This window comes from Crassostrea angulata, chromosome 3 (assembly GCF_025612915.1).
Source record: "Crassostrea angulata isolate pt1a10 chromosome 3, ASM2561291v2, whole genome shotgun sequence".
Taxonomy (NCBI): Eukaryota; Metazoa; Mollusca; class Bivalvia; order Ostreida; family Ostreidae; genus Magallana; species Magallana angulata.
This window is the reverse complement of record NC_069113.1, coordinates 56928231-56955235: the sequence shown is the minus strand read 5'-3', so window position 1 is coordinate 56955235 and position 27005 is coordinate 56928231. Positions and strand designations below refer to the sequence as shown.

General features: G+C 36.6%; 2 protein-coding genes across 3 annotated transcripts; both read left to right on the top strand.

The window, feature by feature from the left end:
- The first annotated feature begins 809 nt into the window (after positions 1–809).
- Positions 810–7589, top strand: LOC128179017 (acetylcholine receptor subunit alpha-like 1). Of its 2 annotated transcripts, none has more exons than XM_052846479.1 (5): positions 810–1263; positions 3791–3835; positions 5607–5716; positions 6046–7063; positions 7184–7589. In XM_052846479.1, exons 1-5 carry the CDS (start codon positions 1078–1080, stop codon positions 7361–7363), a joined length of 1539 nt encoding a protein of 512 aa, XP_052702439.1. In that variant the 5' UTR covers positions 810–1077; the 3' UTR covers positions 7364–7589. The 2 variants fall into 2 exon arrangements, with proteins under 2 accessions (XP_052702439.1, XP_052702440.1); XM_052846480.1 differs by lacking the exon at positions 5607–5716 and adding an exon at positions 4974–5083.
- A 4370-nt stretch (positions 7590–11959) lies between these two features.
- Positions 11960–25791, top strand: LOC128176993 (uncharacterized). Its single transcript, XM_052843496.1, has 10 exons — positions 11960–12548; positions 13044–13088; positions 13972–14081; positions 14268–15231; positions 15346–15503; positions 18327–18558; positions 21386–21430; positions 21942–22051; positions 22999–23995; positions 24149–25791. Exons 1-10 carry the CDS (start codon positions 12327–12329, stop codon positions 24314–24316), a joined length of 3051 nt encoding a protein of 1016 aa, XP_052699456.1. The 5' UTR covers positions 11960–12326; the 3' UTR covers positions 24317–25791.
- Positions 25792–27005: the final 1214 nt, after the last annotated feature.

Sequence of the window (27005 nt, the reverse complement as noted above, 5' to 3'; positions counted from 1 at the left end):
ACAATATATTTAAAGGTATACACTTAAAAATCTAATTAAAATACTCAATAAATCTAATCATAGACTAAATTGCCACCCTTGTCAATTTGAAATATTAAACTAACAACAGAATGTCAAAAACTAATCTTGGGAACATCATTTTTAAGTGTTTGTGCGAATTCACACAATGGTTGTAAAAATTATTTAATAATGGTTCAATCGCATGCAGCGCTGGATTGGGCAAATATTCTTCTTTTTTTATCTGCATTACAATTGTGTAAACTTAGTTTTAAATTTAAAAAAAAACAGCTTGTACACATTAAATCAGATTATTAAAATTTGATTAAAACTCTAAAGTATTAAATTAATAAAATCAATAATACAAAACAATGTCAGTTTTCGCTGAAATTGTCTCTACACAGATCGTTTTTAAACGCCGGAATTGGACGCAGAACAGCAATATTATTACAAAGCTATAACGATTGTTTGCTGAATTAATCCCGGCACCAAATCATAAGAACATCTCATTGAATAATCAAGTATAAAATGTCGGTGACGATTCTTCCCGACTTTAATACGACACGTTGTTTTCGGATGTACATATATTATGTTTTTACACGTTCAATGAACAGCAGTTCTTGAACTCATTAACATTCTTCTATATGTATCTCTTTTATTGTTATGTAACTGTATACACTGGCAGCACGTGTGTGCCTCCCCGGAAACATCTTCCGTAGAACATATATATCTGCCAAATCAATTACAGGGGAAGCACAGGGGCCCATAGGTTCTCTACTGATACTCGTTACTCTACCTCAGCCGGTAGGTGGCGCGGTCGTTGCGCTAACAATATGACGGAGCTGCCAGTGTCTATAGAATGGCCCGCTCCGATCTCCAAAGTAAACATTAATCTCCGTATATTTAACAAATAAGATAAAAGTTCATGTATATATGACCGCCATATTCAACAAAATGAGAAAAATCAATTAATGACTGTGAAAGAAACAGTTCCCCTTCGTAACATCTGGTTGAGGCCGAGGCGAATGTGTATTCGTTGCTTAGCCGGACGTGTGCAGGTTTGCACTTTGATAATTGAGGATGAGGGGACTAGTGAACTGGATACTGTGTTGTTTAGTGGTACTTGTGACTGGGAACGATGACGCTAAGCGACTGTACTACGATCTGCTGAAGCGGTCCTACAATAAACTGATCCGACCCGTCAGTAACAGCTCCGACAAACTGATCGTCAAGATGGGCATCCGACTGTCCCAGCTCATAGACATCGTAAGTACACGTGCTTTATTCCGAACCTCGGGCACCTGCCGGGCCCGTCTTATGTATAACCGAGTATGTAGTGTATTCATGTATCTCTTTGAGCAGGTTTAATTGTTAATAAGACTGGTAATTACACACAAAGAGCTTATATAATATTTAATATGTGATCAAAGTTATTAAGTATATCGACTCAATATAAGGGTTACACTTGAGGATTCAGAAGCGATTATATCTAATGCTATAGTTATCTGTGGTGGACATTGGAATTCAATTCTATTGTTGCATTCCCTTGGGATCTTCACTCAAAAATCTCAATAATTGTTCATATAACCACGGGCAGTTAATTAACGATCAAGAAAATCAGGATCGATGCAAAACAAAACGCTCCCGCATACCTACTTGTATATATAAAATATATCACTATGGTGACCACGAAGGGACCCAAGCAGGCCGGCCGGTCCCCCTTTGTTTCTGTAAGTGTGTCATTAATGATCGAGAATTAGTGGCACCGCCAAACCCACATCACTGCATGAATATTCAAAACGCTCCATTTAAATACACAAATGTAATTGGTTTCTTCCATTGATTAGCCCTCTCCCTCTAAAAAGAGGTCGTTTTTATCAATACGTATAATTGTGCCGAATATTTATTTAAAATATAGACTTATTACTTTGTTAAATTTTAAATTGCATACTGTGTGCTGGGTATTCTTGTATAGGTACTTAAGGTGCATTCAAATTTCCTGCAACCTTCTTGTCGTAATATCACAATAACATTTACCCTTAAAAAAAACCAAGACGTTAAATCAATCAATCCTTTAAAACAATTGATCTAATCTAATCTAATGTGTCTTTCCTTAAGTTTCCATTTTTTAGTCCAGTATTTTTTTTTTAAATTGTCTAAAAAAAGGACTCAAAACGAACTCATTTCTCCTTTTAAAAAATGACATGTAAATTTAAAATTGGGGTATACGCTAAGCAATATTTATCAAACAATTTTATTTATTTTTAGAAGTACAAACTGGACACATATAAACAAATTAACACATTATAATTATTAATTCAGCAAGAAAATTGCGACGATTTTTATCTTTTTTTGGGGGGGGGGGTATTTAGGAATGCAAGACTGGGACGGATTGACGTAAATATTCTTTTTAACTTTGTTTTCTTCAAATATACATCTACTTTATAACAGGAACCAACAATGACGAAAATATAGAAATAGTTCCCATTAAGCGAATTCAGATGGAAAATAGTCCACGTAACGGAGTAATTTATCAACCCTAACAAGTCGTAGCAATTGACTGAAATTGATTTAGTATGGTCTTCAAGCTCTATCAGTCATATTTAGAACGATTTATTCCATAGCTCCTTGTCCATCGCCATCAAATCTCTCCTGCTATACTCCGATTCTCGCGTCAACTCTTCCGGTCGCCTGATTAATCGTCGCCTGTCAAATAAATCCAGAAATCCGTCGCGGAGGAATACATCAGAGAGATGTTTTTGATGTTACCATGAAACATTAACAAGTATCCCAGTTTTAAGTTTTTTCTAAATGAGAACTATTCGTTTACATTCAATGTGATGACGGATGTCTATTTGCAGACAAAGAGTTATTCAAATGGCTATAATTCTATCACAAAACGTATTATCTAAAGGCGCAGATTCTTGACATATATAACTCTGATGCCGCAAATGTTTAACTAGCACTGTATTCTTTTAATACGAATCTTTAGTTTAATACTTATTTGTACAGTGCACTGTTGTCCCTATTTTATTGTTCGGAATCCATAATGACATAATTTTAATATCTTTCATTACAAGATCATAGAAGATTTCATTCAGCTTGCACACAAACCGAACACATATTGAACGAGACTCAATATAGGACAAGAAAAATCTTGTAGTAGCGACGCAATGAATGACCACCTTTGTTTGCACTCTATCGTTTTTTGATCATGCTGATGAATCTTTTTAATTCCGTGTTGCGTTCAAACCCCTCGCTAAATCTCGGTACAAGTCCTTGAGATGAAACGAGTCCATTTTCTTCACACATTCTGAAGAGCTGAACACACACTAGTAGGGTTTCTTGGATCACTTAGCGCGTCACGCAATGGCCTGGAGAGGGCGCTATGTGCAGGGAATCCCACGGCCAACTAACACACGGCTTGGTCATTAAAATCAATTCCTGAAAAAAAATAGTTCTGTCGAAATGTTCCGTGGTTTTGTAAAAGTAAATTTCAAATATAGTTACGTAGTTTCTTTGGGTTTTTCCCGTAAGCACAACGTTAAATTTTTATTCGATACATGGTAATACCTCGAGAACAAGTGATTTAGATCCTGTTAATGCATACATAATGTAATTGTGTGAAAATAGTTTGATTCGTAATTAGAATTAATAAGTTTAAACAAAACTGTTGGTTTTCTCCATTAGAAAACTCAAAGTTTTAAGTGTATAAATTGATTGGTTTCATAGGTATTTTTTTATTTATTTGAGTTTGTTTGTTTTGACCGAGTTGACGTTGCTCTTTTTGCAGGACGAGAAGAACCAAATAATGACCACAAACGTTTGGCTCAGACAGGTATCGATCAACTGTCGACAAAGACTAAAATCCAAACCCTCAAATATCCGGATTTCTAATTAGAAAATGATATTCCTTTAGTCGAATACTCGCTTCAGTTTTCTTCCGTTTCGGAAGCTTATCAAATTTATATCTTGTGTCTTTTCCTATCTATTTCTAAAAGAATTTGAAAGGCAAATGAACGGAAGATGATAATATTTTTAATATAAACAGATGTATTCGTTAGAGCAGAATTTACGCAGAGCTGATGCTTCTGATTATGATAATAACCCAAGATGTATAATATAGAGGCATTGGATTCTATTTTCTATCATTGCATAAAGTATATCGGGTATAATAATAAACATACATATCTAGCTGCATTACTGAACATGTCTAAATGTTTATTAGTATTGGACATCATACATCTATATAAATGTCTGTATAACATCTACCTCACTCAAAAACGTGTGTCTTCATTACTTTAAACATCTGAACTTTAATCAATTCATTTGCATTGCTGAACACAATACATTACGCTGTGCCATCTAATGTTTTAGCTGGGTTGATCTAATTTTTAAAAGTTATACAATACATGTATATCCGGACATTGTTACTATATAGGTTCCAGGGGGTTTGCGATTTGGTCTTTCGCGGTTGATTATCTGTATAGATGTTACTGCATGCATGTATCGCACTAAGCGTACTGAATAATATCTTTAGAGGCGTGCCAGATACAAGGCATTCCTATTTTACACCTACTTACTAGCAGTATCTAACCCTCTTGTCTGCTCCGTTTCTTCTCTTTTTACTCTCTGGCTATTGGCGAAATCTCTATAACGCTATAACGCACTGCATTAACTGTCAAATGTATTTTATGAATATTGGCGAAATGGTATATATCATTTTATCAATATACAAATTTAGCAGTTCATTTAGATTATGAGAAACTTGTGTTTTTTTGTTTTGTTTTTTTTTAATTGCAATACAACTTTAAATGTGATGCCTTTGCAAATAATTTCCATTGACAAATTTTGCATGTGCACCTTTATGCATGACATTAGTACTTTTATCATTGCTTGGAAGTTCCAAGTTGGGACTAGTTTCTAATGTACTCGATTTTCTCTCCACTTTTCTCCGCTGCTTGCTCGCCTGTCAGGAGTGGTACGACTATAAGCTGGCGTGGATCCCGCGGGAGTACGGTGGCGTAGATAGGCTATACGTCCCCGCTAGAGACATTTGGCTCCCAGATATTGTCTTATATAATAAGTGAGTAAGCGACACCAAAATTAAATGTTTATATCTCGGTTAGTTATTTCATAGTCTTCGAAATCGTTCATTGGTATCTAATTATTTCGGCTTAAGATGTTGTAAAGGCAAGTGCGATTTTTACCAAAATCATGGACGTGGTATGTACTTCCTTAATCTCCAGATATAATCCCTAATCCATGAACCTGGTTTGTACACCACTTATTCCAATATATAATCCATCAGCACTCTGAACGGTGGACGGAAAATAGAAATGTGGAAACTGGGGACAGTAATTGAATTTAATGCAGATGAATTTAGGCAAGTGTAGAGTTTTATTTAGGGACCTATGTAACAATGATTGTTTCATTTAGTAAAGAATTACATCTATTAAACGTGGAGTTTGATAGATGTTATTCTTGCACCTTATTTTCCATATTTCTATATTTTGCTTGAATAATACACGGTGTTGGTTTGGCTTTACTAACCACTAACAAAGGTAAGGTCATGCCCTCTAACCTTTGACCCCTTTCCTTACCGGAAGGAGTGGTACGATCAGGGTTTAGTCTGGAATCCCGTGGAATACAACGGCATTAAGACGATAGAGGTTCCTATTGGCGACATCTGGAACCCGGATGTTGTGCTTTTTAACAAGTGAGTAGGTTTTAATGAAACTTTAGGCTGTATGAAAATAAAATGCATAAATCCCATACCGGTGCTGTTGTATTGAGTATACTCTAACAATATAAAAAGCAAAAATATGTGTAATAAGGAATACAAAATTATAATCTAGTATGTTTTCTTACGTCTAGACGTGCCGTAACTTTTCACCTTAAATCTTATAAATGTGTTTGCATAGATCAAAGTGAAATATGCGTCTACGAAGAAAGAATAATGTGAGACGCTGTAAGTTATAGAATCCGTGGTTGTTAGTCATGGTTATAGAATTCAAAAGTTAATCGCACTTTGCTATCTCGTTCCAGCGCTGACGGTAATTACGAGGTGACGCTGATGACGAAGGCTATCCTTCACCCTGACGGTAAGGTGGTGTGGGAGCCACCCGCCATTTACAAGAGTTCCTGTATGATCGACGTGGAGTTTTTCCCCTTTGATATCCAGCAGTGCATCATGAAGTTCGGATCGTGGACATACGACGGGAATCAGGTAGACCTGGTCCATCTGTGCGTGTCCGAGAGCACGTCCACGGAAGTCATCCGTAAGGGCATCGACTTCCGGGACTTCTACCCCAGTGTAGAGTGGGACATCCTAGAGGGGTCCGCCCAGAAACACTACAAACGTTACATCTGCTGTCCGTCGCCATTTCCGGACATCACTTTCAATATCACAATGAGAAGGAAGACGTTGTTTCACACGGTCAACTTGATCATTCCCTGTGTCTCCATATCATTCCTGACGGTTCTTGTCTTTTATCTCCCCAGTGACAGCGGCGAGAAAATTACTCTGTGCATTTCAATTTTGCTGTCGTTAACTGTGTTTTTCCTTCTTCTGGCCGACATAATTCCGCCGACATCGATTGTTGTGCCTCTGATCGGCAAGTACTTACTGTTCACGATGATACTCGTGACTCTCTCTATTCTTGTGACTGTGATAGTGCTAAACGTTCACTTCCGGTCGCCGTCAACCCACACGATGGCGCCATGGGTCAGAAGAGTGTTTTTAAATGTTTTGCCGCGCTTATTAGTAATGCGGCGACCAAACTTAGAGAATGAGCACAGTACCGGTAGAGTGATCAGAACTTGTAATGGCGTGGAGATGACGCAATCATACAAAGATATGATTCGTCGAAGAGTAGAACAGAGGAAATTCGAGAATAGCAATATTTTTCATGACCCTGTAGAAGAAGAACTAATTAGTGCAACTAAAGAAACGGAACTGAGCGTGCGTCGACGTCATAAACCAGTTCCCCGGGAGATCAAAGACGCAGTGGATAGTGTTTGCTTTATTGCTGAGCATCTGAAAAAAGATGACAAAGAAAATTCGGTAATTCTGGACTCCATTATTTACATGCTGACTAAATCAAAATCTGAGTAAAAACTATATATATTTAAATTGAAAATGTTGATTAATGAAACATCTTGTTGCTTTTTTCTGCACTCTTAGATAAAAGAGGACTGGAAATACGTTGCCATGGTGCTGGACCGACTCTTTCTGTGGATATTTACGATAGCGTGTGTAGTTGGGACTTTTGGGATTATCCTCCAGGCCCCCACCCTGTATGACGACAGGCAGACCCTGACCCCCCAGGCGCCTGATGACAGCTGTATCAAACCCGAGTTTTGATGTTCGCTTTCATGTGTGCTGAAACAAGTTAATATTAACACATATATATAAAGCAAGGACATGAAAATCTAAACATTTACAACGACAAACTTTGATATAGATTTTTTATACTTTATATCAGATTTGTAAGAATGGCTACGGTTGAAGTGTATCCTAGATTTAGATTTTATTCAATTTCTACTGGAACTTTGCATAGTTCGACAAAATTTCAAGGCTTTTTAAAACACTTGGAATAGAAAGATGTGAGTGAATATATCGATTAGTCTCACAGGCACATGAACGTTTACAACATATCTTTCTATTGATAAATGTATTTCCCATATCAAAACATTTAAAAGTTTTGTCACAGTCGCTCTTTTAAATTTTGAAGATCAACACATCTGCTATGATTCTGTGCCCATGTATATAGTTCTTTCATAATGATGGAATTCTGGTTGGTTGGCTAAGGGTTCAAATCGTAAAAAGAATGTTGCTTACGTAACAGTAAGACTGGCGTCAAAAAGGTTTATCCACTGCATTTGAAGTTTGGACACATTTATAATGATCATGACAAAATGATGTACATGTATTTTACGTCAAGTGCTTGTGATTTGTCCGTGTAGGGTAACATCAGTTTCAATGAGACACATATCGCAGAGAGAGAGAGAGAGAGAGAGAGAGAGAGAGAGAGAGAGATTTTAAGGAATAATAATGTGACGTCATTTTATACATGTACAAACCATTTCTGGTTATATCATAATAAAATGAGAACTATATCGCTTTCCTTTATTTTCTCTTTTTAGGACTGCTCAAACTCTCTCTGCAAATATTCTTTGTATCTATGATTTACAGGCCCAGTAGCGACTTCAGAGTAGCGACAGTATTTGACAAGATCAAGGAATGTTGGCAAAGACTGTAATTACGGCCGCTACAAGTTGAGTGTCCTCTTGTTGTTTTTTTTGTCAAGAGGAGACAACAGCTGGTGACAATCCCGCCGACTTTGATCAGCGGCCGGAAATGAGATTCCACCAGACGCTCCTCTCCTCCCGGGGCCGCAGCCTCGTCTTGACTTCTTTGTCTGGGAGAGACTCGCCGTCCTCCTTAATTAGCAGTCCTTATTCAGTCTCTATCATAGTGCAAAACATTCTCCAAAAACTCAACATGGACCTTTGTGTAAAACATTATGTAATCTCAAGATATTGTTTATACGAAGCTTCAATGTAACTTTTAATTAATTTACATGTAAAAACCATGACAAGATATGTCTTTTCTAAAATAAATCTGTGCAAAAGGAAAAAAGTGAACTGGCTTGCACCCGCTGATAATAGAATTTAATAAAGATATTCACTGGATGAGAGTACTTCTAAAGCCTCAACTAAAAGGCTGACCGCGGATTGGTCCTTTGATCATTCGGCATCATAAGACAAGGAAGAGAGCCAACATTAATTAGAACTTAAATGCGAACTAGATATGTCATAACTTTTAAAATTTTTCTCTTTCATCTTTCCATAAACAAAAAGCTAATGGAGCGAATTCTGTGATTGAGTGTAACTGAGTCAAATTAACTTAAGATAGAAAACCCGGGATGCTCCGTAGAATTTTCCTCCAAACAATTAAACCCGTCAGTGTATCTATATATAGGTGTTTAAAATGGTGTTTGAGGATTTTAGTGTATTTACATTCTAGCCACGCCAGTCAAAACAAAATTAAGTTAAAAACAAACAAAATTAGGTTGTTGTACATGGAAGCAATCAGAGCTAACGATGAACGTGCGGAGTTTAACAGCTAAAACTAATCCTCGCTTAATCTGTTCAATCTTTTTACTGATGTATCACTGCTGATAGAAAAATAACCACAGCAGAGGTTTAAAAGTCTGTAAGCAAAAAGTGCAATAGCGAACATCAGAAAAATTCTACCCAAAATGCATTGTATTTACCTCTAGAATGTGTCTTGGATTTGGTTTGAACACTTTTAGACATTGGTTATATGAATCATGACAATAACATATGTACAGTTATTTGTTTCCGTTTCGTTTTGTTGGGAAGTCTTCTCCATCATTTAATTGTGGTTTTATTGATAGGTTGTTGATGATAAGGCATTCATCCGGCAGGTGGCGTGGTGATATCAGATATAACATATGGTGAAATAAAAGTGATAACGAGGTTAAAAACATATGCTCGGGTCATGATCCACAAAGCGTTTGTTTTTCTTTGGAAACCACACCAGCTTATTTTGCATGTCGCACGCTGAATTTAGGTGCTAGCATCAAAGTAAATAAGAATATGCATATCTTATTGTTGATGAGAAGACGAAAAGCGAGAGTTCGCCGTCTTTTTATTGCCAACACAGATGGAATTTGAACTTGTTTTAATTGTATCGCTTGGCATTTCATTCGGTACCTTTCTATTGAGAGATTACAGGTACACGAATCGGATTTACACACCAGCAGGTACTCCAGATGTGGTCCTTTGGCTCAAACCCCACAATACAGCAGTAAAAAACCATCCCGACTTGTTATGCACTTAAAATCAGTACAGGTCTCATAGCATTAATTCTTTAAGAAGGCTCGATGGACGTGAGCATTTTATACTATTTTAATCTCCTAATAAAAAAGAGCCATGTAAAAAGATTTAAGAAAATGATAAACAAAAATTTACATTACTAAATGTTAGTTTATGGCCAAAATATCTTATTTCGAAGTTTAAGGTAGATCTAATTAAGGAATAAGGAATCATTCTTTGAGTATCATGAGGTGATAATTTCGGTCGGGGCGTGATCAAATCCAATAAAGCCCGAAAGGCTTTATGATAGATCTGGTTACGCCCCGACCGAAATTATCACCTCATAATATTCAAAGAATGCCCCAAGGGCTTTATGATAGATTTGATCACGCCCGATCGACCGAAATTATCACCTCATAATATTCAAAGAATGATTCCTTGCTACTTATATTTATATAAATTTAAGCCATCGTACGATTAAATATTTAAATATATAAATAAGCAGTTGACGTCATTTGTAGTTATGGGTTATATAACAAAATCGATACGTAGTGTTATCACAGCCAAAGACACTGCAAAATGTAATCATGAGTTACATGTAATCATAAGTTACATGTAATCTTTCAACCACCCAGCTTCCTTAAACGATACACGTATTACATAATTACTTAGGTACGAAAGCCTATACCGTACACTGCGATTGAAGATTAACACCGCGTCCATTGAATATACTTTATCAAGTTTTAATGGATTCCATTTGAATTACTGTTCATTCAACGCCTCTAAGGGGCAGTGTCAGCTGAGAGGTGAATGAGGCTATTTTCCCCGCTGTGCGAGTCAGCGCGATTCTACAACACGCTCTCATGATTTACCGCCAAATATCGCCGTAGATCACCGCCAGAGTTGCCTCGACTTGTCAAAATATTGCAAATTTAAATTCTGTTTTAAAAAAATACATAGTTTCAATGCTAACCGTATTATTAGCTAAGTAATGTGTCCACTACGCACGTATACTCTTTTATATAAGACATGCCCGCCCGACACGTTATATAAGCGTATGTCGTTACTATCTATAGAGTCACACCATGTGACTTTCTGAATCATTTGAACATTCCTCTACTTTAGATTTTTTATATTACCTATAAGACGGTAATTATATAACATGCACTGAAATCAGCAATTTTTTTTTACAACATACAAAAAATAGCGTATATATATGCTTAAATCTATTTGTCCTTTTGATCCTTCTTCTAATAGTCTCCCTAAGAAACTATGTCAACGGTACTAATCAACATACCGCGCTCTCCATAAAAGTTTAATCAGGTTATATGTTTACAAACACACTTAAATATTTTATATCTGAGTCATTGGAAAACATTTCCATTGCTCGTAATGCGCGACAAATAAGAAGTCGTCTCCAAGAACCTGTGCCATGAAATTCCACAAACAAGAAGGACATCAGATATGCAAATTCAATCCTATCACAATGCGACATCTGTGCCCGCCTGACTTACCCCTTATTAAGATGCAAATTCGGTGTTTTCTTTGAAAACGATTCTGTATATTCGGTTGGCGAGGATGGGGTAAGGTTTGTAAGGAATCAAGGGTCCGATTGTCGGAGCTAATTAACGACAGTCGGAGACGTCATAAAGAATGCCACACTCTAGCTACCACGTCCAATAACTGTTTCCAAATTCAGATTTACTACAATTTACATTAATGGATTGTGTAAAAAAGACACAGCGGGTATCGATTTAAACAAGTCCCGTTAAACTTGTTCATTTGCATGTCTTCGAGCATCTTGGAGGAATTTACACAAACGTCAGAGGAATATGATGAATAATAATAAATGAATACAAGGTACCCGAAACCGTTTTATGATATTATGAGTTTGCTGATTTTATCAATGAAAAAGATATGGTAAATTATTTTCATTTCTCGTACAAATATGAATATGCTGACGTCAGAGCATAGTCTGATACAATAGTGAGTGACATCTATACACACAGAAACTTGTAGCAGGTACATGGATACCAGATAATGCAACAGTTTTATGGTTCCATCCCTGTTCTCTTTAAACACTCAATATGAGAATTCATAAGAAAATGGTCAGAAAACCAAATAAAAACAATTGCGTGTTCTCGCTAATAAAGTAATAAGAAGTATTTGTAGAGTATGTATCGGGGCCAAAAATAAATTTCTGAATCGTTCTCAGATTTATGCAATTAGGAAACTTTAAACACAATTAGAGAAGCATCTTGGCATTCAAAGTTTAAAAATTGGGTTCGCGTGAGTGTAACATGAGAAAAACATTGAGATCAATAGCAAGAGGAACGAAATGCACATGTTTTGTAAGTTAGCACGAAGAAATGGCAGGATGTTAGAAAAACTACAGCGACGCTCAGAGACCCTCGTCATTTTTCTTAACTTCCGGATTACGTAATCTTTCTGAAACGGTAGAGGAAACTAGGGAGGTGTTGACAATGGAGCGATTCTCAGACTTCCGGTCCCTGCTTGTAACATTAGCATTTCTGTTAACGTTTTGGGACCGGTCCAGATATGTGTCGGGGTCGGATGAAGAGGGCCTGCTGATGCATCAACTCCTGGGCCACGCCTACAACAACTTGGTCAGACCGCGGGGTGAGGGCGTCAATGGAACCTTGAAAGTGAAAATAGGGATGAGGTTATCACAACTCTTAGATATGGTAAGTAGATGTAAAGTGCAAATAGAAATTAGGCTTTTCTCTCTCTAATATACCTACGTAAGAAATCGAAATGTTTGCTTAAACAAACCAAAGAAACACGTCTGGTGTAAAGAATGGTGAACAGAGGTTAGGCACTAATCATAGGTAAATTCATCCTCAGTCACACCTTTAACATACGGTTATCTACATTTATAAATATCGAACATAAGATTATCATTTTCTCCAAATGTTATGCAATTATTTACTTCTACATGTATATGATGATATTATCTAGCAACAGTTGGTGTTGCTCTTGGTTTTGACAGGCTTGGTGATTCTTTGTATTATATTACACACTTTTCAACCAGTGCTGAGTAGATGTACTTATAAGAATGGTAAACTGAAGAAAAAAATATAAATAAAAAATAATAAAACAATCCTTTGTTTAATTTCTGTTGTAAAATGTACGATTAGTAATATTTCACTGTAACTCAAAAGAAGTAATTACAATTACAGGACGAGAAAAACCAGATAATGAAGACGAGCGTCTGGTTACACCAAGTAAGTACCGGTAAACAGTCAGACAAACATTTGAGAGCGTCATAATAGGAACACAGAATCCCCATCAACGAAATTAGCCATAAGGCACTGAAACCTTTCTCTTTCTATAGCAAAACCTTACTAAAGTAAAACAGTGTAATTAGCAACTAGAAAAATCAAAGTACTGAAGAACTGACGGGAGTTGATTTTGTCGATGTTTATTTATTCTAAAATCAATGATATGTTATTTTGCATGACAAGAACATGTAGTTTCTAATTTGAATTACGCACATTTTTATAATTTGAATTTTTGGACTTTTTCGACAAGAATATCGAGAAACCCCGATATAAATCATGTTAAATAATATTTAAAGATAAAATTAATTCAATCAAACTATGTATCAGTAATAAAATATTTCTCGAAAATTGTATGGATCCAAGCAATATTGAACTCTCACTACTCTCGTTTAACCAAACGCTCGGCTGAGACATTAAATCTCCGACAAAGATTTACGGAGACAGCCGAGCGTCGAGTTGAACGAGACAATATTGAACTCTGGCGTAGGAATACATACGACTACAAAAAATATTTAAATTGTTCGTACCATTTAAAATCTGACTATTTTCAAGGTATTTATAAATAAGTTTACTTAAAAAACAATGCTTTAGCATACATTACATCGAATTTATCAATTATTTTCAAGAACTAAGTCTTGTCAGCAGCAATGATTTGTGCTGAGGTCCAAACAATGTTTCACTTTCGGTTTTTCTGAGTTACTGCATAGGAGAGTTGATTAAAGTCAACTCCCAAAAATAGATATGAAACTTGACTTGTTTTATGATTAATGAAACTACACTGAATGTATTTTTGATGGGACTTTACATTGTATGCTGTTTTTGTTAGGAATGGTCGGACAAGCGTTTAGTGTGGGACCCCCAGGATTTCGGTGGTATCGATATGACTCAGATTCCGTCGTCAATGCTGTGGAAGCCAGACATTGTACTGTACAACAAGTAGGTTATCCATGCTCATCAAATGATACTAGCATTTACTCTGCAGTACTTCAGGCCGGCAAATAGTAACTGTATATATATATACAATAAATACACTGCAAAATATCATATGTAGATTGTATCTTTGTGGGTTTTTTAAAATGACACATTCACCAGCATTAATTAAACAAAACATTTTTGTTCAAGCGCCGACGGAGAATTCATCGTGAAACATGACATTAAAGCTAAAGTTTACAGCACGGGACGAATTGTGTGGGAACCGCCAGCCATCTACAAGAGTTATTGCCCCATAGATGTGGAGTTCTTCCCCTTTGACAGACAGGAATGTTTCATGAAGTTTGGTTCCTGGACGTACGACATGGAGCAGATAGATCTCCGGCACATCTGTGACGAGAAAGCCATCACGTACATCGTCGGGGACAAAGAAGAACGCGTGATCGACCGAGGGGTGGATCTAAAAGACGTCTACTTCAACGTGGAGTGGGACATCCTGAATGTGACGGCCACGTGGAGGGTGAAATCGTTCCCCTGCTGCGATATCTCTTATCCGTACATCATGTTCAACATCACGCTCCGCCGGCGTCCATTGTTCTACTCCCTTAACCTCATCATGCCGTGTTTGTCTATTTCCGGTCTGACGGTGCTGGTGTTCTACCTGCCCTCAGACAGCGGGGAGAAGATCACCCTCTCCATCTCTATCCTCCTTGCCCTCACTGTGTTCTTCCTCCTCCTCTCAGACATCAACCCTCCGACATCTTTTGTCATCCCACTCATCGGGAAATACCTCCTCTTTACCATGATTTTGGTGACGTTATCTATATTTCTAGCGGTGAGTTCGATTGGAATCACCAATAGGAAACCCTCAACACACAGCATGAGCCCGTGGGTAAAGCGAGTCTTTACTGACATACTGCCGAGTGTGTTAAGAATGGAAAGGCCAGGGTTTAAGAAAAGTAAATCCTCGGTGGTTGGAGGTTTAATACATTGCATGAAAAAAGACTACCACTGTTCGTTACATTTATTGAATATAAACGATGAGCCAAAGAAGAAATCGCAAGAATTCCTTGAATACCCGAAGCGTGTCCAGAGCGCCGTTAACGGTGTGCAGTTCATTGCAGACAACCTCAGGAAGAGTGACGAAGTCAAAATGGTCAGTAATCCACACCTTGAAATCAAACAAATTGTCCAGTTTATTTCAATCTGACTATATATTCATTGGAGGTAGTTTTGTTTGATATTTGATTTGATTCTTTCTTGTTGGCAGGAAGAGCTGGATTGGAAGTACATCGCTATGGTGGTGGACCGCCTGTTTCTCTATCTCTTCTCGGCGGCTTGTCTCTGTGGAACTTTTACCATATTTCTATACGCCCCCTCTCTGTATGACCCGCGTAATGCGCTGACGATGAATGACGTCACTGAAGAGTGTGTGTATTAATGTTATACTGTTAGAATATGCATATATTTGAGTCCGTACCAAAGATAAACATAAATCATAGCTTTTTAACGCTTGTCTGTATATTTAATGAATGACATCTATGTAATATCTCTGATGATGTACTGTAATGACGTCATGATTATTTATATACATGGTATTGTTAGGATAATAAATGAAATTAAAGAATTCGATGCATAATATTTGCATTCAAATTGTTTTGAATCATCTGCAGTTATAACACATTGTTTTCCCTCGGACTGAAATGTCACATTTTCATTGGATTAAACATGGCACGTGATTGCCTCATATATCTCTATGTAGGTTCTTTGAGGATTAATATTAGGCAATGTGGCCGTCATTGGCCGCCGCCTCACCTACTCATCTCGATTATTCATATTATTTAACACAGAAATCGTGCTCAGTAAGTCCTTAAAATATTTAGAGTAGTGGTCCTTTGGAATTATTTTTAAATTAGAGAAGTTGCCCTTTGAATATTGACGTCACATTGTTGTGTCTTGAGCAGAACAAAATGGCAGCGTCTAACGTTAAATTTGCTCAGATCTCTGCAGAGGTTAAAAATTGAATAGCAACAAAACATTGTAAGTAATATGGGTGATCCGAAGATTATACAAGCGTATTTGAAAGGTGGTATTGATAATTTTGAAGAGTTTAAATGAGTTTAATTGGACGAGATGTAAGGCATTTTGTACATGGCTTTGCGTAGATCACCGCTATTTACCAATGAATATGTCGCTTGATAGTCCTCGGGAAAACAAAACACTTATTAGGTTAGTTACTGACTCACTACGGAAATATATCGGGTTGATCAATCTCATAGACGGCTCGGCTTCGCCTCGCCATCTATAAGATTGATCAACCCAATATATTTCCGTAGTGAGTCAGTAACTAACCTAATAAGTAATAATAACACATAATACGATTTAAACAGCACCGGTTGTTTATACTAGTGTCGTGAGGAAAATAATTAGTCATGGACTCATTGACAATTAAAAATTGTTAATTAGTAAAAGACGTCTAGTTAAGTAAGCTTAACTATGTTGGTCGAATTTTTTTTCCCGATTTTAATGTTTATAATCCTTCCGTTAGGCGTTTTTAATAGGCAATCATAATTTGAGTGTCATTCGTTGAGTTATAAGCGAGTTACAGAGCTTGAAATTCTTTGCTTTGTAAACAAAGCGTTTGTTTACTAGTACATTTTGAATGTTGAAGTGAGAATTCCACTTTTATACCTAAAATGAATGTGTTAAAGGTTATGAACTGTTTATCTATGCTTAAAATGAATAAAAAGATAGACAAATATTCAGCTTGAAAAAAACTTTCCTGGTATTTTGAACCTACGTAAACATAAACAGGACACGAGCCTTGTTTACACGACAAAGAATATTGAGCCCTATATCTTTCTTATAACTCTATGTATGACTCTCCAATTTTATTTGATCATTTGAAATGCATTTCTTAAACATTGTAAATAATACAAACAGAAAAATAGAATTTGACCAAAATCGTGACCATGCCCCTTTAAATACCTATATCCACCTTATTCGAAATCTGGTGTACCAAACACGTCTTCACCTGCGTGTGTGAGACACTGAAGAGTTCATTACAATCCTCCCCTCCCACCCCTTACAAATCACCACAAAAAGGAATTGACGACCAAATCACGGGTTACATATTTACTCTTGCCTTAAAGAGTCTATAACAAGTTCTCCCCGACACACCGCCCCGCCCCCTATCAATGTAATAGCTGTAATCACAGGGAATCCATGCGCTTCTGATAGACTGACAAATCTTGTGAAAGTGTTAAAAGATGTCGTTCCCCGATATCTTGACGAGAGTAGTTATTGATTCAGATAATCTTTTATTTGCAGAGTGGTATTAAGTTCCATGAGAAAACATGTGACAAAATACTTCTTAAGTAAGTTAAACTTGTACACACACGCTCGGGATTCTATAAAGAAAATTAATTGATTTCTGTATATATATTGAACTAAAACGTAGATAGAAGCGGACTCATCCATTTAACTTTTAAGCTCTACACTGATCGAATTTAGAGTGACTCTCAGATTAAATGTTTAACTATGTATCAAGACTAGCAGGCGTTAATGAACTGAGATCGATTAGCTAGTGTTGACTACAAACGCTTCCTTCTGGTCATTGTGTGAGACTTGCACAAAAACTTTGAGTTCTTTTTAAACTGCGAGGCTGACAGAAATTAAAAAAGCTAAAAAGGCGGGCGGCAATCAATATAGACAAGCCTTCCGACAACTTTTATGACTTTTGAGAAACGAAATGGTTCTGCAACATGCCAAATCAAAGATTGTTTGATTAGTTTCCTCAAAATGTAAAAGGGAAATAAATCACCAATTAGGATGTCATATTGTGATAAGCAAGTTACTTAGACTGGCACTCAGAAATTCCTGTGCGTTGCATAACTAGCGCCGATCATTCCGATAGTTGATGTCTGTAGAAGGATTCTGAATGGCGCTATACGTAGCACCGCGCGTGTAACCGTTCTTGCAGCGAACAACCGCACGTGATAAATTGGCTCGCGAGGAATATCGTAATTAGCGATATAGGTGTAGTGTCCTATCCTTGTACAAAACAATACACACCAACTGTGTTTTATGGCCAGCGATGCCATGAATGAGTAGCTAATTCAGACAAGAAGTTAAAGGATTCGGACACCCAGACCCAATGACAACGAACCGCCCAGTGTCGCCTTAAAAGATACGTACAATCAGACATTGATTTTAACTTGGCTTCTATTTGAGCCGCGCTCGGAGATAACCTTGGTGGTGCGCTACTGAGATAGTTTGTTCCGGGATGGAGCCGTGGTGCCTGCTAGTGGCGCTGATGTCACTCGATGTGGGTGGCGCTGTCACTATGAAGGAACCTGCCGAGAAAAAACTCCACGATCACCTGTTGGGGGAGAGGTACAGCAACCTGATCAGGCCCACCGGAAACAGCTCTGTGAAGCTGACCGTGAAACTCGGGCTCCGGCTGTCCCAGCTACTGGAGATCGTAAGTACCTATCAGTACTGTAAGTACCTATCAGTACTATAAGTACTATTTTAGTGACCAGTATTTAACTGTAATATGGCATAATGTAGAATACCATTTGTGTGCTCTCATACTATATTACATTACTTACTAGAGTGTAAGCTTGTACTAGGAATATCTAGTGATATCTAATAGATATCAAGAGATACCAGAATTTTATTAGCTGTTTATTTAGATTGTTAAAAGGAACATGCCTGATGTATCGACTTACGTTTTGATGTGGCTGATTCACTCAGATTGTAGATTGATTTTACCTAAGTTGACGACAGAATGGCTTTCAGATGTGTATACATATCAATAACACACAGGGTTCATTTGTTTGTGTTTGTATCTTATAATGCCATGCCTGGTGTGTGATGCACATCATCTGAATGAAATACACGATTCACAAACAGAGACTTAAGACAACACGGCCTCTCTGTCTCAATAAAGCAGCGTGCGTATTAATTGCATCGCTCAATTGTAATAACATGTGCAAGCGTAAGACGGGATATTGATATGTAATTGTTAATAGTTTGTTCAATATGGCGGTTACTTGAGATATACCCTTGTTGCCATGAGATCTTCCTATTGCCGACACCATATTATAATATGGTGTAAAATAATCGAGTAGATTGACATTAATCGGAACTTAAAGTACCGAATAAACACAATTTACGTTAACCTCTAGATAGATATGTTCTATTTACTTTTTAGAATCAATGTCAAATGTCAATAATTGTCTGTTGCCGTATTTGAAAATGTCAGCAGTAGTAGCGATATTTGAATTAGGTCCAAATAATGGACAAGGTGTGTGTTAGTTTTTATGGATGGCGAGCGTGTCCAATTCTAGCATCTAATTATCAGTAGGACAGTTCAACGATTGTGACGTCACTTTCCTGCTCGTAGATACACGTCACCTCACCTGTTTAAGCAAATCGATGTGATCATGATCATAATTTGCAAAATAAACTTTTGCTTTAATTTGAATATTTGCAATCGTTACCTTGAATTTCATTGAAGATCCAGATTTGTAAAGGAGTTACATTCATATATTTATAAAGCAATTAAAGATTCGTCTTGCTTTTCTTTAATATGATATTACGGTAATAGCATTTGATATATTCTGAATCATCTCTTGTTAGAATGAAAGAAATTTTTTGAAGCTATACATATCGTTATTTCGCGTACATCCGTTTTATTTTCGTTGTAACAAAATTAATTAAAAGAGGTAAATATGTAACATTCTTAATTGCCACAGTCATCATTTTGCGATTTAAAAAGTTTCGTAAAGAAAAAAATACAAGATATATTCATTAATTTGCGATGTAAAAGAGAGCGCGAAAAAGGCGAAAAGTAGATCAATACAAAAATAACCGTATATAAGGTATTTCCCGCTTCAAACTTGTCCTATCTGTTGAAAATGAATTAATATGGTTAAATAAAATAAGTTTACAGTTACACTCACTATAACATATCAGTATAATATATCACACCGCTTGTAAGTATTCTCTAGACGATAGATAAGTGTTCCTTTGCAGGTTGTCCATTCATTTTAATAACTTAAGGAATTGATTCGTCATTGGTAAAACCTATCTTCACAGCAGATAATATTTTAATTGGATAATTCTCCTCTACTTTTAATGGCTGTAATTCATCTTTTATTCAAGTTTTTTCTATTTCTTGAAGATATAAAATTAGTTTTCTGGTGAAATAACATATAATAATATTTTAAATTAGTAAAATTCTAAAGCTAGAATTTGGCCACTTTCATAAAGTTCTTAAAAAAATAGCAGTTCTTGTCTTGAAAAAAGACGTTCAAAATTGACTATTAATAAATAAATAATAGATCTTATTTGAAAATCGTTTTTCTACCTTGCATTCGTAGAGTAAATTCATGAATTGTTTTATTCTGTGGCAATTTATCGATGATTAACTGCTCTTTAAAATTTACTAGAAAATAAATAAATAAACGATCTTATTTGAAAATCGTTTTCTACTCAGCATTCGTAGAGTGATTTCATTAATTGTTTTCTTCTGTGGCAATTTATCGATGATTAATTAACTGCTCATCATCAGTAATGTACCTATTAATGTTTACGTACTTTTGATTAAACGATCACCTTCAAAGACAGTTTAATAATGCATTACGAGCCCGATGTTTATGGCATTGCTCTTGTAGTGGTGGATTCCGGACGGCAGGCATTGATTCCTCCACAGTACGGTTTGGAATCATGGTAATCATGTTTTGCAGGAACTGACTAGCTCCGCGCGCTTCAGTGGCACCCAATTATCTAAATATCCCCCATGCTCCTATTTAAGGCTTGACTTCAATCGGAACTGAAATCTTATTACACAATAAAGATTGGCAATGCACAAAATGCAGAACAGAGGGAGCTTCCATGGATATTGGCTGAATATGAGTAATCAAATTTGATTGTCAGGGATATTTCACTCAGTTTAAACTTGATGTCTTTATTAAACACTGTGCTCTCAAACGGTCATACTAGACTATAAGTCTATAACTTATTATTTATCAATGTAACCAATGTAAAAGCAGTGTAACCACGGTTACCAGTGTGACCATTATATTACCTCTACTAGCCAATCATGGTCAGTACCACTACTAACGGTTGTGTAACAAAACTGCCATCACTATAATTCAATTTAATATATTACCAGTAGAAGAATGACTTTGATATACTGAATAGTTAATAAAAGAATATCAATATTTTGAGCCAAGGACGAGTTTAAAATAATAAAATTAAGTACAAATGTACAAGCATTTTAAATTTTGCTGTTTTTTCAGGATGAGAAGAATCAAATCATGACAACGAGTGTTTGGCTGCGACAGGTAAGTCTAAAATATCTACATCCCTATACTGTAAACCTAACCTTTGTTCGCATATGAGAAATTTTCGCAAGGTTCGCGAGAGCCATGTTGTTGCGAACATTTCTCGCCGCGAATCAGTCCTTGCCGCGAATCAGTCCTTGCCGCGTGCGTTTTATAACAACATGGGTGTGAATAAGGCGAAAATAAGTCGTCGTGAATAAAATTGGTTTACAGAAATCGTGTGTTCTCTAGTTTTGTTTTACTTCTTTGTGATATTCAACCTACAAAAGTAAATTTTCTTGCTGATCGTGATGGTTTTAAAAGTTATTGTAAACATCTTATAATTTGCTGCGAGATGTGACCAATATAGTACAAGAGGTACATTATGTATACATACGTTGGTCCTTGCATAAAGATTTTTACGGAGACAATAATAAGTCTTTACAAGTACATGTAATAATTCTCAGCAAATTGTGAGATGAAGATTGCTGCATAGACGTATTTTATTTGAAATAATTGAGCCTCGTTCTAGGAATGGTTCGACCTCAGACTGAGATGGGATCCCAGGTCCTACGGGGGAATCCAGGTCACCCACATCCCGTCAGAGAGTCTCTGGAGACCAGATATAGTACTCTATAACAAGTAAGTACTGTGGAATGATCATTTACTACCTGTGAGACGAGAACTGGTATGAATGTACTATAACCACCACTTGATAGGCAGCTACCGCAGGATTAGTAGATATTGAATGCAATGTATATTATATTTGTAAGTACTGTATATAGAATACATAAATATTAGTACTGTGTGGTAAAAATTTATGTATGATATATAAAAAGTTATCATATAAATAAGGAATAAGGAATCGTTCTTTGAGTATTATGAGGTGATAATTTCGGTCGGGGTGTGATCAAATCCAATAAAGCCCGAATGGCTTTATGATAGATTTGATCAAACCCCGACCGAAATTATCATCTCATAATATTCAAAGAATGATTCCTTATTACTTATATTTATATAATTTTAAGCCATCGTACGATTATATATTTAAATATTAATAAGCAAACCCCGCTGGCGCCTCGATTTGGCGTCATTTGTATTATGGGTTATATAGTACAAAATCGATACGTAGTGTTATCACAGGCAAAGACACTGGAAAATGTAAATACTAAATTAGAGCCGTTATTCAACTGAAAATAATCTTATCATAATTATTATGTATAAATGATAAGACTTCGTGAAAACTGCATAACAAAAACATGTACCTACAATGTATATAGTATATATATAGTATATATATAAGTAATGTTAAGAATTTTAAAATTTAATCACTGAATAATTAGAACTACTAAAAAATTAACACTAAAAAGGAATTGTATGATTGGTAAATTTGTTAGCATTGTGTAATTAATAAGAATGAAGATGTATACCACATGATGAAGAGGAAAACCCATTGTAATTTAATAAGCAATATTCGAATGATATATCTTCTTAACAGAATATCATGCATTTGTTTTGACATATGTGTAAATCGCTTAAAAAGTTACCTTTGTCCACTGTCACGTGGTAAATGAGAGCTTTCTTTACAGTGCAGACGGAGCGTTTGAGATCACACTTCTAACTAAGGCGACTGTTTACTACACGGGACGAATAGTGTGGGAACCGCCAGCCATTTATAAAAGCTATTGCCCCATTGACGTGGAGTTCTTTCCCTTTGATATGCAGGAATGCTTCATGAAATTCAGTTCCTGGACGTACGACGGTTTTGAAATAGATCTGCAGCACGTGTGTGACTCGCAGGCGGTGTTCTACGAGGACACAAAGGTCAAAATCATTGACCGTGGTATTGACCTCAAAGACTTCTACCAGAACGTGGAGTGGGACGTCATCAACGTCACGGCCCGCCGGATGGAGAAGTTCTACCCCTGCTGCCCCCAGCCCTACCCCGACATCATGTTCAACATCACGCTCCGCCGGCGGACGCTGTTCTACTCCCTGAATCTGATCATGCCTTGCCTGACCATCTCATGTCTGACAGTGCTGGTGTTCTACCTGCCCTCAGACAGCGGGGAGAAGATTACACTGTCCATCTCTATCCTCCTGGCCCTCACTGTGTTCTTCCTCCTACTGTCAGACATCAGTCCTCCGACGTCCTTCGTCATCCCGTTAATCAGTAAATACCTGCTGTTCACAATGATTGTGGTGACACTGTCCATTTTCCTGGCGGTATACACACTGGGCATTCATTTTCGAAGACCCTCCACACATAAGATGAGTCCGTGGGTCAAGCGAGTTTTTACGGAAATTCTTCCGAAAATATTGTTGATGAAAAGGCCAGACCTGAATTGGAAATCGAATGACAATAAATACCGGGCGGTGAACGGTATAGAGATGCAAGACGTTCCGGACAACCATGACATCACCACGAGGGTGGGGTGGAACGCGGGCTCCACGGAGGGGCTGCGCGGGCGGGCGCCGTCCAGGGACTCCATAGAAATCAAGAGGTATCCGAGGGAGGTCATTGAGGCCATAGAGAGGGTCAAGTTCGTGGCGGACCACTTGCGAGATGCGGACGCGGATAATATGGTACGTGCATCTTATGACATATAGATCTACACTGGATCTAATGAAAATGACTTATATCTGTATTGATAAAAATGAAATATGATTTGATATTACTGCATTTCACAACAATCCAGTCAGTTAGTCAACTACTTCATATTGTTTTCAATGTTTCAGGAGGAGAGAGATTGGAAGTACGTTGCTATGGTGATGGACCGTTTATTTTTGTACATTTTTACGACAGCGTGTGTTTGTGGTACCCTTAGTATATTTTTGTATGCGCCATCTTTGTACGACCCCCGGGGTCCCCTCAGTCTGGACGATCAGCTCAACTGTACATACTAAATGTATGTACTGATTGTGTATATATACTGTGTATATTGACCCTACATACCGTTATACATACTGGGTTTACATAGTCATGTTTCTACACTACATATTGACGTTACCTTTTGATACAAACATATCATTTGTACATTTCTGCATTTCTATAAACTGTAAATACTCGGAATATAAAGTGACTGGATACACTAAACACTGTTACTTCTAAATAACTTTACATATACCGACTTGTACAGTATTGTTGTAATACTAACATTATATACCCACATACATTGTTATCATACCAACATGCATTTAGTTGTGATTTTATAGTCACTAAGGGAACATAGACAATATATAAACAAATACTGATTGAATCTACAAGTACTGTAACCACCCTGTGTACATGCTGATCGATCTACACCACTTACTGTACAGTCACATTAACTGGACCTTTAAACAGTACACCACTTACTGTACAGTCCCATATTCTGGTCATAAAACAGTACACCACTTACTGTACAGTCACATATACTGGTCATAAAAACAGTTCACCACTTACTGTACAGTCACAAAAACTGGACGTAAAAACAGTACCCCACTTACTGTACAGTCACATAAACGGGACGTAGAACAGTACACCATTTACTGTACAGTCACATTTACTGGACGTAAAAACAGTACACCATTTACTGTACAGTCACATAAACGGGACGTAAAAACAGTACACCATTTACTGTACAGTCACATAAACGGGACGTAAAAACAGTACACCATTTACTGTACAGTCACATTTACTGGACGTAAAAACAGTACACCATTTACTGTACAGTCACATTTACTGGACGTAAAAACAGTACACCATTTACTGTACAGTCACATAAACGGGACGTAAAAACAGTACACCATTTACTGTACAGTCACATTTACTGGACGTAAAAACAGTACACCATTTACTGTACAGTCACATTTACTGGACGTAAAAACAGTACACCATTTACTGTACAGTCACATAAACAGGACGTAAAACAGTACACTTACTGTACAGTCACATTTACTGGACGTATAAGTAGTACACCACTTACTGTGCAGTCACATTTACTGGACGTAAAAACAGTAGACCACTTATTGTACAGTCACATTTACTGGACGTTAAAACAGTGTTCCACTCTTTGTACAGTCGCACTGACTGTATGTAAACACTGTACACCACTAACTATACATTCGTACTGTACACATTTTTTGGGACATATTCACAGTACATACCAAGATTCCTCTTTCAAACAATGTATATTTTTATTAGGTAAAAACTAGATTTATATATTTAATAGTGATTAAACCAGGAATAAGTACTGTGGTCATTTACTTTTGTTTTGATGCCAACGTCCCCGATTTTATTTACTTGTCTGTTTGTCCGTCCGTCTGTCTGTTGTTGTCTGTTAGAAGCATCATTGCATCTCATCATTTGAATTATATATTTGAATAGATAAAAATAGCGTATTTAATTATGTTTTGTGTTTGAATTACTATTATTATTATTCATTTACAATTTCTAAATAATTTAAATCTCAATTCAAAGAACATAAATATGCAAATTTAATTGCGTTGGCGATGATAACATAAGCAAAACAAACAACTTGTAGAAAAGGCCATTGGTACGTGGTGGAATATAATAATGGCAAGAGGTCAAAGTTGGTAAAGGGACAACACTTTAGATTTTAGAGAGTTCAAAGGTTAAATTTAATTGCATGAAACTTAGTATCTTTGGAAACATGGTATCAGATAATAAACAAATAGTAACAGGAAACAGTAATATCAACTATTCGAAAATTCCATGCTCAGAAAGGACAAAATGTCCGTCCTAGTCAGGGGACCTCGCCGCTTCCTTTGCTCAAGCTATATATAGATCTACATGTTGAACGACCTTCAATAATTACGCAGAGTAAACGTTAATGAAATCATTCATCTAACTTCACACATAATACCGATAGCTATGTTGATAATTGATAAACAAAATAAATGGAAAATATGTCATTATAATCAGTTTTAGCACAAAGCCTTAAATTATTTGCAAAGGTTTATTTTGAACTTTGTTGATTGTGTCTGCTGTTTAAATATGCTGTCAAATTGTCCTTAAAATTGTCCTTGATCAAACTAGTTATAGATCCGCTTTTTATTTGTAGACTAGACACGGCTTATCTGTTTTCATAAAAAAATAGAAACACTCAGTAGAATGTAAATATCATTACGTCGCCATCAATAAGGCACAAAATCACAGAACTATTCAAAAATGATATTTAGTAATTTAAAGCATCTAGCTGGATTTGATTTACAGTGGAGATCTAAAGTCTCAATGTCCGAACTCACGAACGCTATAAAACGTCTGTATGGGGTTTCTGATTTACAGGACGTAATAGGTCTATTCTGGATGATGTAGAGACCATTTTGCCGAGGTCGCAATGAAGGATAACATCTAATGATCATTGTTAGTCATAATATTGCGCACTTACATACAAGTTATACATCGAGAACTAACACGCACAAAAATTATCTTAATGAAACTTGATAAAAATTTGTGTTCCATGTGCGCCCAGGCACCGTTCAAAAGTTGTGTACATATTATTTGTGTAACCAGTAAATGAGCTCAATGTTGCAAAAATTAACAGTGCTAACCAAAACATAATGGATACTTTTGGCGAAGGTTTTTTTTTTT

Coding starts and splice junctions, on each gene's coding strand:
- LOC128179017 (XM_052846479.1), top strand. CDS start 1,078: ATGAGGGGACTAGTGAACTGGATACTGTGTTGTTTAGTGGTACTTGTG. Junction 5,717..6,045: donor GATGTTGTGCTTTTTAACAA/GTGAGTAGGTTT, acceptor ATCTCGTTCCAG/CGCTGACGGTAATTACGAGG. Junction 7,064..7,183: donor AAGATGACAAAGAAAATTCG/GTAATTCTGGAC, acceptor CTGCACTCTTAG/ATAAAAGAGGACTGGAAATA.
- LOC128176993 (XM_052843496.1), top strand. CDS start 12,327: ATGGAGCGATTCTCAGACTTCCGGTCCCTGCTTGTAACATTAGCATTT. Junction 14,082..14,267: donor GACATTGTACTGTACAACAA/GTAGGTTATCCA, acceptor TTTTTGTTCAAG/CGCCGACGGAGAATTCATCG. Junction 15,232..15,345: donor AGAGTGACGAAGTCAAAATG/GTCAGTAATCCA, acceptor TCTTGTTGGCAG/GAAGAGCTGGATTGGAAGTA.